This window comes from Notechis scutatus, chromosome 1, assembly GCF_049901735.1.
Source record: "Notechis scutatus isolate UNSWTSFEM ecotype Mainland chromosome 1, rNotScu1.2, whole genome shotgun sequence".
In the NCBI taxonomy this organism is placed as follows: Eukaryota; Metazoa; Chordata; class Lepidosauria; order Squamata; family Elapidae; genus Notechis; species Notechis scutatus.
Genome location: NC_142009.1, coordinates 164375386 through 164387497, shown reverse-complemented (window position 1 = coordinate 164387497; position 12112 = coordinate 164375386). Strand labels below are relative to the sequence as shown.

General features: G+C 36.1%; 1 protein-coding gene across 1 annotated transcript in view; it reads right to left on the bottom strand.

Moving 5' to 3' along the window:
- ABCA12 (ATP binding cassette subfamily A member 12) overlaps positions 1 to 12112 on the bottom strand; it is a 144821-nt gene that overhangs the window by 86140 nt on the left and 46569 nt on the right. The window contains exons 18-22 of the mRNA XM_087949413.1: positions 11395 to 11599; positions 9560 to 9699; positions 7784 to 7903; positions 5103 to 5193; positions 487 to 666 (exon numbers count right to left, since the gene is read on the bottom strand). Of these exons, the coding sequence (XP_087805539.1) occupies positions 487 to 666; positions 5103 to 5193; positions 7784 to 7903; positions 9560 to 9699; positions 11395 to 11599 (736 nt within the window). The remainder of the gene's footprint in view (positions 1 to 486; positions 667 to 5102; positions 5194 to 7783; positions 7904 to 9559; positions 9700 to 11394; positions 11600 to 12112) is intronic.

The window sequence follows — 12112 nt, the reverse complement described above, 5'->3', positions numbered from 1 at the left end:
CTTTAAAAAAGGAAGAGAAAGATTTGCAATTACCAAATAACTACCGGTAGTATATGATAAAATGCATGTTTATATCAGAGCCCAACAAAGGCTGCACCTACCTTGATGATTCATCAGTTGGGAAAATAATAAAATAAAAATGAATGTCAGTTATGTTGGTGTAATTTACACCTGACTTCTGTAATTACTGCTAAGGTTTCATTCAATCCAATTCCTTTACCTGTTCTTATGAAACAGAAGTATTTCCAGAGGGCTGCAGTGAAATGCTATAGTCTGCTGGTTTATGCCCATATGCATTCCAGGATAGTTTACTTATTGATAAAATAATTTAATTTGTTGAAAATGAAAAACATGTCACATGTGCATTAGTTTGATCATATGAATACTTTGAAATTATGGGCATGGCAGTTTAGCTCAAAATAATATGTCTAATCTTGATATTTCTTAAAAGTTCCAGTGGGAAAAAATCCATATAACCTTACTTACTTGCAAAAAGTTCATTTCTCAGAAACAGATCTTTTGCCATCATCTCCATTTCCTCTACAGTTTTGCCTGGCTGAATGCGATCAAGCAGCACACATGAAGAAATATTTACTGATAGTCTTGCTAAAATAATAAGTTGATTTATTATATCAGTGCTATTCTGTAGTTCCAAACGTATATCATCTGAAATAAAAGAAATCAAACAAGAAAACTTTAATCTTCAAATTATCATGTCTTACCGACTTAAAAAATTCACAAAAGCCCCCAAATTATCACAAATTAGTTTAATAAATTTAGTTATGAAATTTCTAAAGCTTTAAACACTCTTTGGCAATAGACTTGTTCTCATAGGATGTTATTACTATTAATAATAAGAAATGATATGTAAGGTGGCTGCAGATGTGATCTGTCTCAGATTGTAGATAAGGAATTTTCTATAGATGTTCATCCCATCCTTTCTACCAATATGCATTTTTTTTCTTCACTCTGGTTTCTACAGATATGTATACAGTATATATACATGTATATTTATGCCTTGGTGGTGCAGTGGTTAGAGTGCAGTAATTGCAGGCTACTTCTGCTTACAAGTCAGCTGCCTGCAATTTGGCAGATCGAATCTCACCAGGCTCAAGGTTGACTCAGCCTTCCATCCTTCCGAGGTGGATAAAATGAGGACCCAAATTGTTGGAGGCAATATGCTGATTCTGTAAACTGCTTAGAAAGGGCTGTGAAGCACTATAAAGCGTTATATAAGTCTAAGTCAGAGGTAATATTCAGCAGGTTCTGACCAGTTATGGAGAACCGGTAGTGGAAATTTTGAGTAGTTCGGAGAACCGGCAAATACCACCTCTGATGGGAGATTTTTACAATATCCTTCCCTGCCAAGCCTACCAAGCCACACCCACAGAACCAGTAGTAAAAAAATTTGAATCCCACCACTGGTCTAAGTGCTATTGCTATATACACACTCACACAAACACACACATAAATATACACTGCATATACGCAGATACTAATATAGCAGGTGTAGTTTTGTTCAGAAATGCTTTACTGCAAAATAAGGAGTTGCAGGCCAAGATTTATGAGAAAGTTTTTTTGCCACAATAGTTGGTTGTCCTCTAAAATGGGATGTAGCTTGTAGTTCACTTTTAATTTATATGACAGAATAATGCAATTAAACCATTCCCAGAATTCTGTGCAATACAGTGACCGTTTAACTATTCCTGTTAAACAAATCTGGAACAATTTTCTGGAAGAGAGTGCTAGTGAAACTAATCAAAGCCTCTTTTTCACACATTGGTATAGTGGCCACATGTCCTTTATTATAAAGGGCAGTCCTTTATTCAAAAAACAAGCCTTTAGATTTATTTACTTTATTTTTCATTTTGGTCATTTAACTTTTATCATACAAATGGAAACGTTTCACATTCATGTCAAAAATGTGTAAATTATTTTTTAAAATTTATTTACATACCGTATATTGTACTGCTTGATTTAAGACATTTTATTAGAATATATGTTTTTGTTAAGTTTCTTGGTTTTGCTCTTGAATTTTCCTTTCTAAATTTAAGTTATAAACAATTTTTTAATCCTTGTGAACCCTTTTCAGATGTGCTCCTTTTCCAGTTCCTCCTTTATTTTTTTCAAAAAAATATGATCACCATAGACATACTGTAGGTCTACCTAAAGAACAGCCTTCGTTATCTAAATACTATGTGTCACAGAGAACAGTGGTGAAAAATTACCTTCCAATAATCCCTCAGGCAGAGGGTTCAAAGGGATGGCAATATGTTGTAAGCTTCTCCAGAGACAGCCTGCTGGGTTCTCTTTGTAAGGAGGGGGTTATGTAATATGGGGGGCAATTGAAGGAATACTTTTCCTTGTAGATGAATGCCAAATGTCCACTTATGTAAAAATAATAAACACACAATCAAGGGCTAAAAGTACCCTCTGCTTCTGGTTATCTCTGTTTCTAGGCAGGAACAAGTCTGACCTATTCTGCAATTGAAGTTTAGTCACAAGGCACTATAGAAGAACATTGGAGTTGTGCTGCAATAGTGCCCGTTACAAAACACCAATGAAACTAAGGTTGAGTATTGGCTGATAAGGTATATGGCCCTCACTGTCCACCCAAACTCCAAGTAGGAAAAACACAAGAAAATTGGACTCATAGTATATGAAGTCAAATATAATTTACTAGATATAATGGAGACCAGGTGGGCTGGATCATGTGACTGGCATACACAAAAGATATAATTTGTTCAAAAGTAACAGAACAGAATGGGAGAAAAGGTTGAAGAGAATCCATTCCTACTCAGATATTGGAATAAATGGAGTTGGTAAGAGTGGAAGAATTTGGGATTGTTTTTTTTTAAAAAAAAACCTGCAAATTTTTAAAGACCTTGATACTTACTGGGAAATAAATTCTGCCCATGTTCCTTCCAATTAATTTTCATTTGCACTATTGACTCCAAACCATTAGTTATTCTTGATTTTATATTAACCAAAATATAAAAATGAGAGAAGCAGGTACATTGGGAGAAAGTGATAGTATAGATTTAAAATTATAGGAAAAGAAAGAAATTCGTATGCTGTTCAGCGAATAGGGCAAAATAAGGGATTGCTTAATGTCTGTTTTCTACTTTATTCAACTAGAGTATATGCATTAATAGAAGATAATATTTGTAGCCAAGGGTTGAACTGTGGGGTCCTTGATGCTAGCTGAGTGTGGCTGTTTTCTTGCAGATGTCATTACCTAATGTCATCAGTGCATAATGCATATGCATTCCATAGAATTGTGAATATTTATTTATTTTTAATTAGATAATTACCTTATTAAAGCATGGGTATATTGTAGATATGTTATGATTTCAGTAGAAATTTGAAAACCATTACATATATATTAAGTATATATAGGCTGATTGACATTAAAGTTAAAAAGATAGGTACAGGGGTGGGATTCTACCAGTTCTATCCGGTTCTATAGAACCCCTTGTTAACTTTCTAAGCAGTTCGGAGAACCAGTAGTTAGAAGCAATCTCCTTTTGTTTTTTTCCACCCTTATTACATTCTTGGCAGACAGCCTAGACTTACTGTCTCCGGAGCTTTGGGGGCTTGGCTTGCTTAAAGGGGAAAGGTTGTTTTAAGATTTTTACACTGCTGTTGGGAGGAAATATTTCCCTGGACAATCAGCACTTTGAAGAAATCATTGAATAATGAAGCAAAGCTTTTAGTGACTGGGAACCAAGATGAGTGACATTCAGCAAGGCTTCTTGGCTAGCTAGAAAGATTGACATTCAAATGTGAGTTTACATACTCTTTCTGGGTTTTGGTCTAAAACTGGTTTTTGGTGAAAGTTAATTCTATGCTTGGTGAAGTTTAATCCTGTGTTTATTGACGGGATAATTTTCCCTATTCAGCTTCAACAAGCAACAACTACTGTTGTGGTTTAATTATCTGTATTGTGTTTGAATTTGTTCCTGCCTCATAGTTTCTTTTTCTATCTGGGGAGGGGGTTCTTCCTTCACTGCTTTAATACTCTCTGGCACTGTCCTTTTGGGGTATACTTCCAAGAGGCAGGATGCAAGCTTGGCACTGATTTTTTTTACTGCCTTTCTGGGGGGCATGTGACCTTTCCTTAAACAGTTCATTTAGTGACCATTCAAAGTTACAATGGCACTGAAAAAAGTGACTTATGACCATTTTTCACACTTATGACCATTGCAGCATCCCCACTGTCATGAGAGGCCAGGCGAGGAGAAGCACCCCTTGACATGAGTGATGTCAAGTTGGCCATGCTCACCCAGTCACATGACCACCAAGCCACTCCCACCAACTAAGCCACGCCAATAGAACCGGTTGTTAAAAAAACCTGAATCCCGCCCCTGAATAGATAGCATTAAAAAAGAAAGAGAAAGCCACTTTGTGTAGTGCTTAAGACATCAGAAGAGCAGGAGAGAGCGCGTTCTAGTCCTGCCTTAGGCACAAAGCCATCTGAGTGACCTTGGACCAGTCATATTCTTTCAGCCATAGGAAGGAGGCAATGGCAAAGCACTTCTGAAAAACCTTGCTAAGAAAACTGCAGGGACTAGCTCAGGCAGTTGCCAGAAGACAGTGTTGACTCAAAGATTAGATTAGATTAGACTAAATTTCATAATTCCTCATCAAATCAGAGAGTATATTGTCTGAGGTTCATGGGATATAGTCCTCTTCAACATCATGAATAGGATGAGGAACATTTTGGAAAAAATGATAAGCATTCTCTCCATCTCCTCATGGGAACTTCAATATTCTAGAGAAGATTGAAATACTGTTTCAAAAAATTGGTTACAAAAAAATGACTGAAATAACAGAATGAAATTTAATGGAGATAAGCTCAGTGCTTAGAATTCCCAGATTTAGTCACTAATCTTAGAATCCCCAGATTAGTCATTTAAGAAAAAAAAACCTGCTCATTTGTCCTAAATTTATTTTCAATCTTTCAAGTTTTATGAAGAATACATCTTATATGCTCACACTCCTCATGTTCTTATTTTTTTCACTTTCATAATATACTACAACGCCATCATTAGTCAGTCAAGAACCTATATTGTACCTGGTTAGTAAAATGAAGAACTCACCCAGTTCATTAATTTGGTTTAACAATTCAACAGCATCCAGCTTCACCATAAGTTTGATGAAAACCTGTACAAAAGGATTCTGCAATGTGTTCTGCCAAATGACATAATGAGTATTTAATATTCAACTTCAAATACATTAAGCTATTTTTAAAAATTGTGATTGAAATTATTCCCCTCAAATAAAAAAATTGACATTTCCCAATAAAGCATCCTTTCAATCTGAGAATCAGGGACCAAACTTTAAGAATTAAAATTATAGTTGTTTGTACAGTCAGCCAGATGTTTAGGTGAGAGGCACTTGCTAAATGAGGACTGCCTGTATTTCTGACAAAATTTCCTCATAAGATTTGTTTCACTATACAGTTAGTTATGCAGGTGTTAATAACAGCGGAATCAAGTGCACTCACATAAATAAGACTCTCTGCATAAATTAGTTTTTAATTATGTGCAAATATAATATATGGAATGAGATATTTTATGATATCTAATATCTATCTAAACCAGGGTGAAGTCCACAGAAATGTTACCATGAAAAAGTTATAAAAATAATTTATTTCAAAAACAAGAAGGAAATCACTTTCCTAATACAAATGAAGAGCTCTGTTCCTAATAGCTTCATAAGCAATAGTTTTTAATGAACTTTTCTAAGAGACATGTTTGGAACAAAAACATTAGTATGATTTCATTCAGCCATAAAAATGACAATTCTCACAATCCTAAAACATAAAAGAAGATTATTTATTAGCCTTATTATATTGAATGTGCTTTATTGACTTTCATGAATTTCATCCACTGCTTTTTTATGAACAAAGATAGCAAGATCAATTGCAAATTCATTGTAAATATGATGAGGAACCCCCCAAAAATAGAAGCCATAGCTATATTTTTGGGATTAAACACTGATTTATATTTTAAAAAAAATATTCTGAATTTTACATTTTGAATTCAGATATATTGTGATTTATAATACACAAATACTTCAGTTCTCTTATTTCTCATATCATAGTGTTGTTTCTGTAGTTCAGCAAAAGGTTTGTAATTTATGGAGGAAATTGCACTTTAGATTGCTCTCTGGTTGTCCAATTTTAAAATTTTCAGTGCTGAGTGGGTTTAAGTGCAAGGTTCATTCTTAACCTGTCCTGGAATGTTCTATAATTATCCCTTTCCTCCCTTCCTTCTTATGATCCTTTCCCTCCTTGCCTTCTTGTGGTCTTAATTTATCTCTGACTTTATATGTTCCATACTTGCTATTGTCTACTCGCCTTTGGGGTTTTTTTTTTTGCCTTGTGTCCTGTGTTGTCTATCCTCTCTTCCTACTTGCTTTTCTCCTGCCACTACCGAGTAGTCAGCTCTCCCTGCTTTTCTCAGTTCATGGCATTCCCCCCCCCCCACCCTTGTCTGTTGCTCTGCCACGCTGTTCTGTTGCCATTTCCAGTCACTGGTCCACTGGTCCACTGTGCTGCAATGCTCCACCACCACCGACAGCCTCCAGTTCCATTGATGCTGTACCATCACTTTCCACACTGCTCTCTGTGTTGCTGTCAGGATATGCTTCGCTGTGTTGCCCTTTGCTGCTGGCTCTCCTTTATTTTGTGCTGCCTCTGCTCTTTGCTCCTCAGCCACGTGGCTCCTGTTTGTGCTGCTTCTCCCAGCAAACAGGACTGTCTGGATGGCCTACAATAAGTTCGCCTCTTGTCTTCTCTCTACAGCCAGCTCTCCTTTTGCCCTCAGTTAGCTCACCTCTCTGCCACATGGATGCTCCACAGCTAGCCCCACTGGCTCACTGGCTCACCTCCTTGTTCTTCGCTAGTTTGTTTTGCCTCTCCACTCATGTCACTTCAATGGATCTCTGAGCTCTTGGGTAGGCCTCTTGGGTGCAGCTGGGCTTCTCTCAGCAGGCCAAGGTTGCTGTGAGTTGCTGTCCTTGGTGGCGTTTTCCTCCTCGAAAGATTGTTCTTTCCTCTCCTTTTCCATTTGCCACTTTTTTCTTCTTTTTCTATGATTTATCTTTCCCTCTCCACCTCTCCTCTTATAGTTTATCTTAATTTAATAGCAACTTTTCTCCCTGCGATGTAACTATGTTTCCTCCGTTGCCTCCCTTCGCTTGGAAAAATTCCCACCTTCCCTACGCAAAGTATTACCCCCACCCAAAAAAATCAGTGCAACATCTTACAGTCATCATTCTGTCGATACCCTGGATCTGGAGCAGGGTATTTATTTTGATAATTATGCAATAGGATCTCAGTAATGCATCATCTTAGATTCCAAATTTGTTTCTTTTGCTTAATCACCCTGCACCTTCCGCCATCTATCTTTCTATCTAGCTGTATACATATAATACACACACAATTGTAGAAATAAAAGCTCATTTGTTTACTATAAGTTATTTTTGGCTCATTTTCACCCATGAGTGTAATACTGGAAGTAAAGATAATATTCTCTGTTATCTACAATTATTATTATGAAAAGTTTTCACATTTAGATACCTGGACAATAATGGTTTCTCTCTGTCTGAAGAGATAATTATTTTCATGTATCTCAATGTTTCAGCATATAATTTACTGTAGTTTCTGGATATGATCTGCATACTTGAATATGTAGAATAATTATTAAACCAAATTATTGTTATAAAAAAGAGAGTAACAAGTTGGATAGTCAATATATGAAATGATGTTTCATACCTTCAACATTGGAAGAGTGTCATTTAATATAGTTAGTGAATCCATGAGCAATGGTGAACGGTCCAACCACTCCTGGGCTTTTTGTGTTAAATCAGCCATCAGTTTCAATGTTGAATTGGACTTAAAGAATTGGAACAAATAAATCAAACATTAATCTATTCTGTAGACAGGCAAAGAAGTGATTTTAAAGATTAATGTTTTTATCACAAAGTTGGCTTTCATGCTTTCATAAAAGCAAGGAATATAGCTAATCAGGTAACAATAAAGGTGCTAGTATAAATGTTCAGAATTTGAAATTTAGAAAATTTAGTTTATTCCCCATTTAAGTTCCTATCTCAATTTATCTATCTATCTTAATTTAAAAGGAATATCTGAGTTGCTGCTTTTGTAAACCCCACCAAATTACATATTCTAGAAACTTACTAATAGATTTTTTTCAGAAAAAGATTTTTTTAAAGAAAAAAATGGGATTGGTCTAAAACTAGAATAGATGGAAAATTTAGAAATAGGGGGAATACTGTTATACGTGCTTTACTTAATACAATACTTAAAGAGAATATTAGAGGTCAAAATTAGAATTTGAAAAAGGGTGTTATTAGGTATGCTCAGAAATAATGCTATTACTATTAAAAGGATGTAGCAAATATTGAATAATTGAAAAATGAAGGCTCATGTAGTTATGTATAACAACATAAGATTAATGTAGCAATTCTTAAGAATGGCTGTATTACAAATTAGAACAGACAAAACATTTAGAAATGGGGGAATACCTTTATACATATCTTAATAAAACTAAACTGAATATTAGAGGTCAAAATCAGAGTTTGAAAAATGATGTTATTAGGTATGCTCAAAAATAATGCTATTACTATTAAAAGGATGTAGCAAATATTTATAATTAAAAATGATGGATTGTGTTTTGATATAGTTATGTATAACATTAGATTACGTAAATTATATTAATTTAGAAATGCTTATTGTATTATCATTGCTTTTGTATCAAAATGATTAACACTCAGACACCACACTGTCCATGAAATGATATTGATGTATGTTTTAAAAAATAAAAAAAACAGTCCTAGAGGAGATCAATCCTGGCTGCTCTTTAGAAAGCCAGATCCTGAAGATGAAACTCAAATACTTTGGCCACCTAATGAGAAGGAAGGACTCACTAGAGAAGAGCCTAATGATTGAGGGCAATAGAAGAAGGGGCCGGCAGAGAATGAGGTGGCTGGATGGAGTCACTGAAGCAGTCGGCATGAGCTTCAATGGACTCCAGGGGATGGTAGAGGAAAGAAGACCTGGAGAAACGTTGTCCATGGGGTCGTGATGGATTGGACCAGTGGTGGGATTCACAAGTTCCCACCACTGGTTCTGTGGGCATGGCTTGGTGGGTATGGCTGCAGGGGTGGGATTGCGCAACTCGTGGGACTCGCGCCAAACATGCGCTTTATGCACGCATTAAGACAATAAAAATTAAGCTACTGCGCCTCTCATCTGTTTAGCACAGCAATCCGCTCTGCTGTGCCAAACAGCTGAAAGGTTCAAAAGGACCTAGGAGCAGGGGCGGGTGGGTGGGCCCAACTGCAGAGTGTAGGAGAGTCTAGGAGTGAACCGGTTCTCTGCAAGTTGATCTTCAGTGCTACCGGTATGCCAAAACTGGGCCGAACCAGTAGAATACCACCACTGGATTGGACATGACTTCATAACCAAGAACAACAACAACAACAATTCTAATAATAGTGAATTGTTATTTTTTAAAAAATATGTCATTACCTTTTCCATGATTGCACGTGTTTCAGGAGTATCTGGAGAATACAGAATCCGTCCACGCACCATTGGCTTTAAGAAAGACCAAATTAAAGCTCCAGAAGGTGTCTTAACCAAGTCCAGAAACAATGATATGCAGAAAGGTGCTACAGAAGAGACAAGAAAAATATTGGACCAACCAAATGAAGCACAGCAAATTCAGTCAAATACGCTGGTCTGTTAGAATCCTGATGGATCCTCTCATAACCTTGTGATCACATACTAAGGTAATACTTTTGACAAAACTACCCTCCCCAAAGATCTCCATTTGCTTAACTCGACCAGAAAGACTTATGTTTAAGAAAAGTCTTAAGATAAACTTGGAAGGATTACCTGCCAGTACATTGCCAGTTGTCCTTGTATCTATATAGGATTTTGCTATGCCAAAGACTGCTCTCACAGTCATGCAAAACTATCACAATGAGTGAGACTATTAGCCCATCAGATAGGCCAGTGTCTGACAGCAAAGCTCTCTATGGCGGCAGTGATAGATTTAATTCTGCTTCCTACTTGAAGCCCTTTTCCATTCCACGTGAGATATCCAAGTAGGAGTAAGCCACAAAACAAGGGCTATTTTTTTATTTCAGTGTTCTGAGTGAAGTCTTGTCCACATTTCTTTAAAGCACAATTTCAATATTGAATATGAAGTTAGAATAAGATTTGAACCGAGATTTGTCATCCCACATTGTAGGAGTTTAAAAAATGGTAGGGTGTTAAAAAGTTTTTGTAAGTTAATTATATTGAACAAAAGGATCCCCTGGTGTCTTTGCTGTACAGGCAGTCCTCGACTTACAACAGTTCTGTCAGAGTATATTCATGAACTGGAAATAGAACTTGGTAACAAGGTCAGCCAATGAATAGGCACAGCAACTAAGTCAGCCAATGAGGACTGTTTTTGGAAACTGAAACTAGAAGTAGCCTAGGCTGGAAACTGAAACGAAAAGTAGCCTAGGCATGGTTCTATATGTTAAGCTCTTCAACTCTGCAGCTGTGTTGAGCTCTGAGTCTGTCTATTGAAGATGAAACTAACTTGCTTGCTTGCTGAAGTCTGGAGCTCTGCTCTGAACTTGCAACATGTTTCTGTTTGAGTTTGCTCCATGTTAGAGAAATCTATAACTGGTTTGTAAAATCTACTTATGTTTATAAAGATGTTAAATGAAGCATCAGCCATCTGTGTTTATTTTTCTGGCACTGAATTATCGCTGCAAAACTCTCAATAAGTTCATTTAGTCACCTTTCAAAATTACAACGGTCCTGAAAAAAGTGACTTATGACCATTTTTTAACAGTTACAACCTTTGCAGCATCCCCATGATCATGTGATCAAAATTGGCACCTGATTTGTATTTATGACGGTTGCATTGTCTTGGGATCATGTGATCACCTTTTGCAACCTTCTGACAAGCAAAGTCAATGGGAAAGCCAGATCCACTTAACAACTCTATTACTAATTTAGCAACTGCAGTGATTCACTTAACAAATGTGGCAAGAAAAGTCATAAAACGGAGAAAACTCACAACGAATTTCTGACTCAGCAACATAAATTTTTGGCTCAATTGCGGTCATAAGTTGAGGACTACCTGTACTTTACAGGCTATACGTAGATTTCTGCAATCCACAGAATGGCCAGATTCCATAAATAAGAACAGAACTTTGTGTAATTTTAATTGTGCTGATTATATTATGCTGTTGAAAACAATATAATGAAATAAAAAATAATTATCCTACACTTTCACTAACTTTATTTCTGCTTGGTTGTGCTGAAAGGATCGCATTAGATGTTGTTCCAACTGCCAAACTTACTAGTGTCAGATGGGATAATATATTTCTTCATAATATGTTGAACTTGTTCATCTTCATCTGCAGAAGAATGATGAACGTTCTGTTCCTCAAAATCAGGTAACAGAGATTCAAAAAACAAGGGAGTGATGTCATGGTTGCAGAAAGTTTTTGATAGAGTTTCCAACACTCTGTTATTTATTGTTAGATTGCCAGCCTCAAATAAAGCCTGTAAAAATAAACAGAAGACACAATGACAAAAAAGAAAGTAAATCAAAGAAGGTAATTAATGAACCCTTGGAATGGGTTTCTCACTGAGATCCAGAGAGCTCCCACTCTAACATCATTCAGGAAGGCCTTACAATCTGGCTGTTTTTCCCAGGTTCCTTAAAGTAGGATGGATGGCATCCCTTGTTATATACGTATATTATATGTTCGTATTTTGATGCTAGTGGTACTGATTTTCCATTTTGTTTATTTCTTTTATTGTATTTTTCATTTAATTTAATCTATTTGTATTTGTCATTTACATCAAGAGTCAAGTGCCAAGGTAAAGATAAATAGAGACATTAAAATTTACTTAGAATACAATACTTATATGGTACCATTTAACATTAGAAGCCAAAATGGGTTGAAAGTTGTTAGTACTAGGCTATATCTGTCTCTGGATCATGAAATTTACATCTTAATCTATTATACAAAAATATGTATGGATTAAAAAAATACAAGAATAACATCAAAG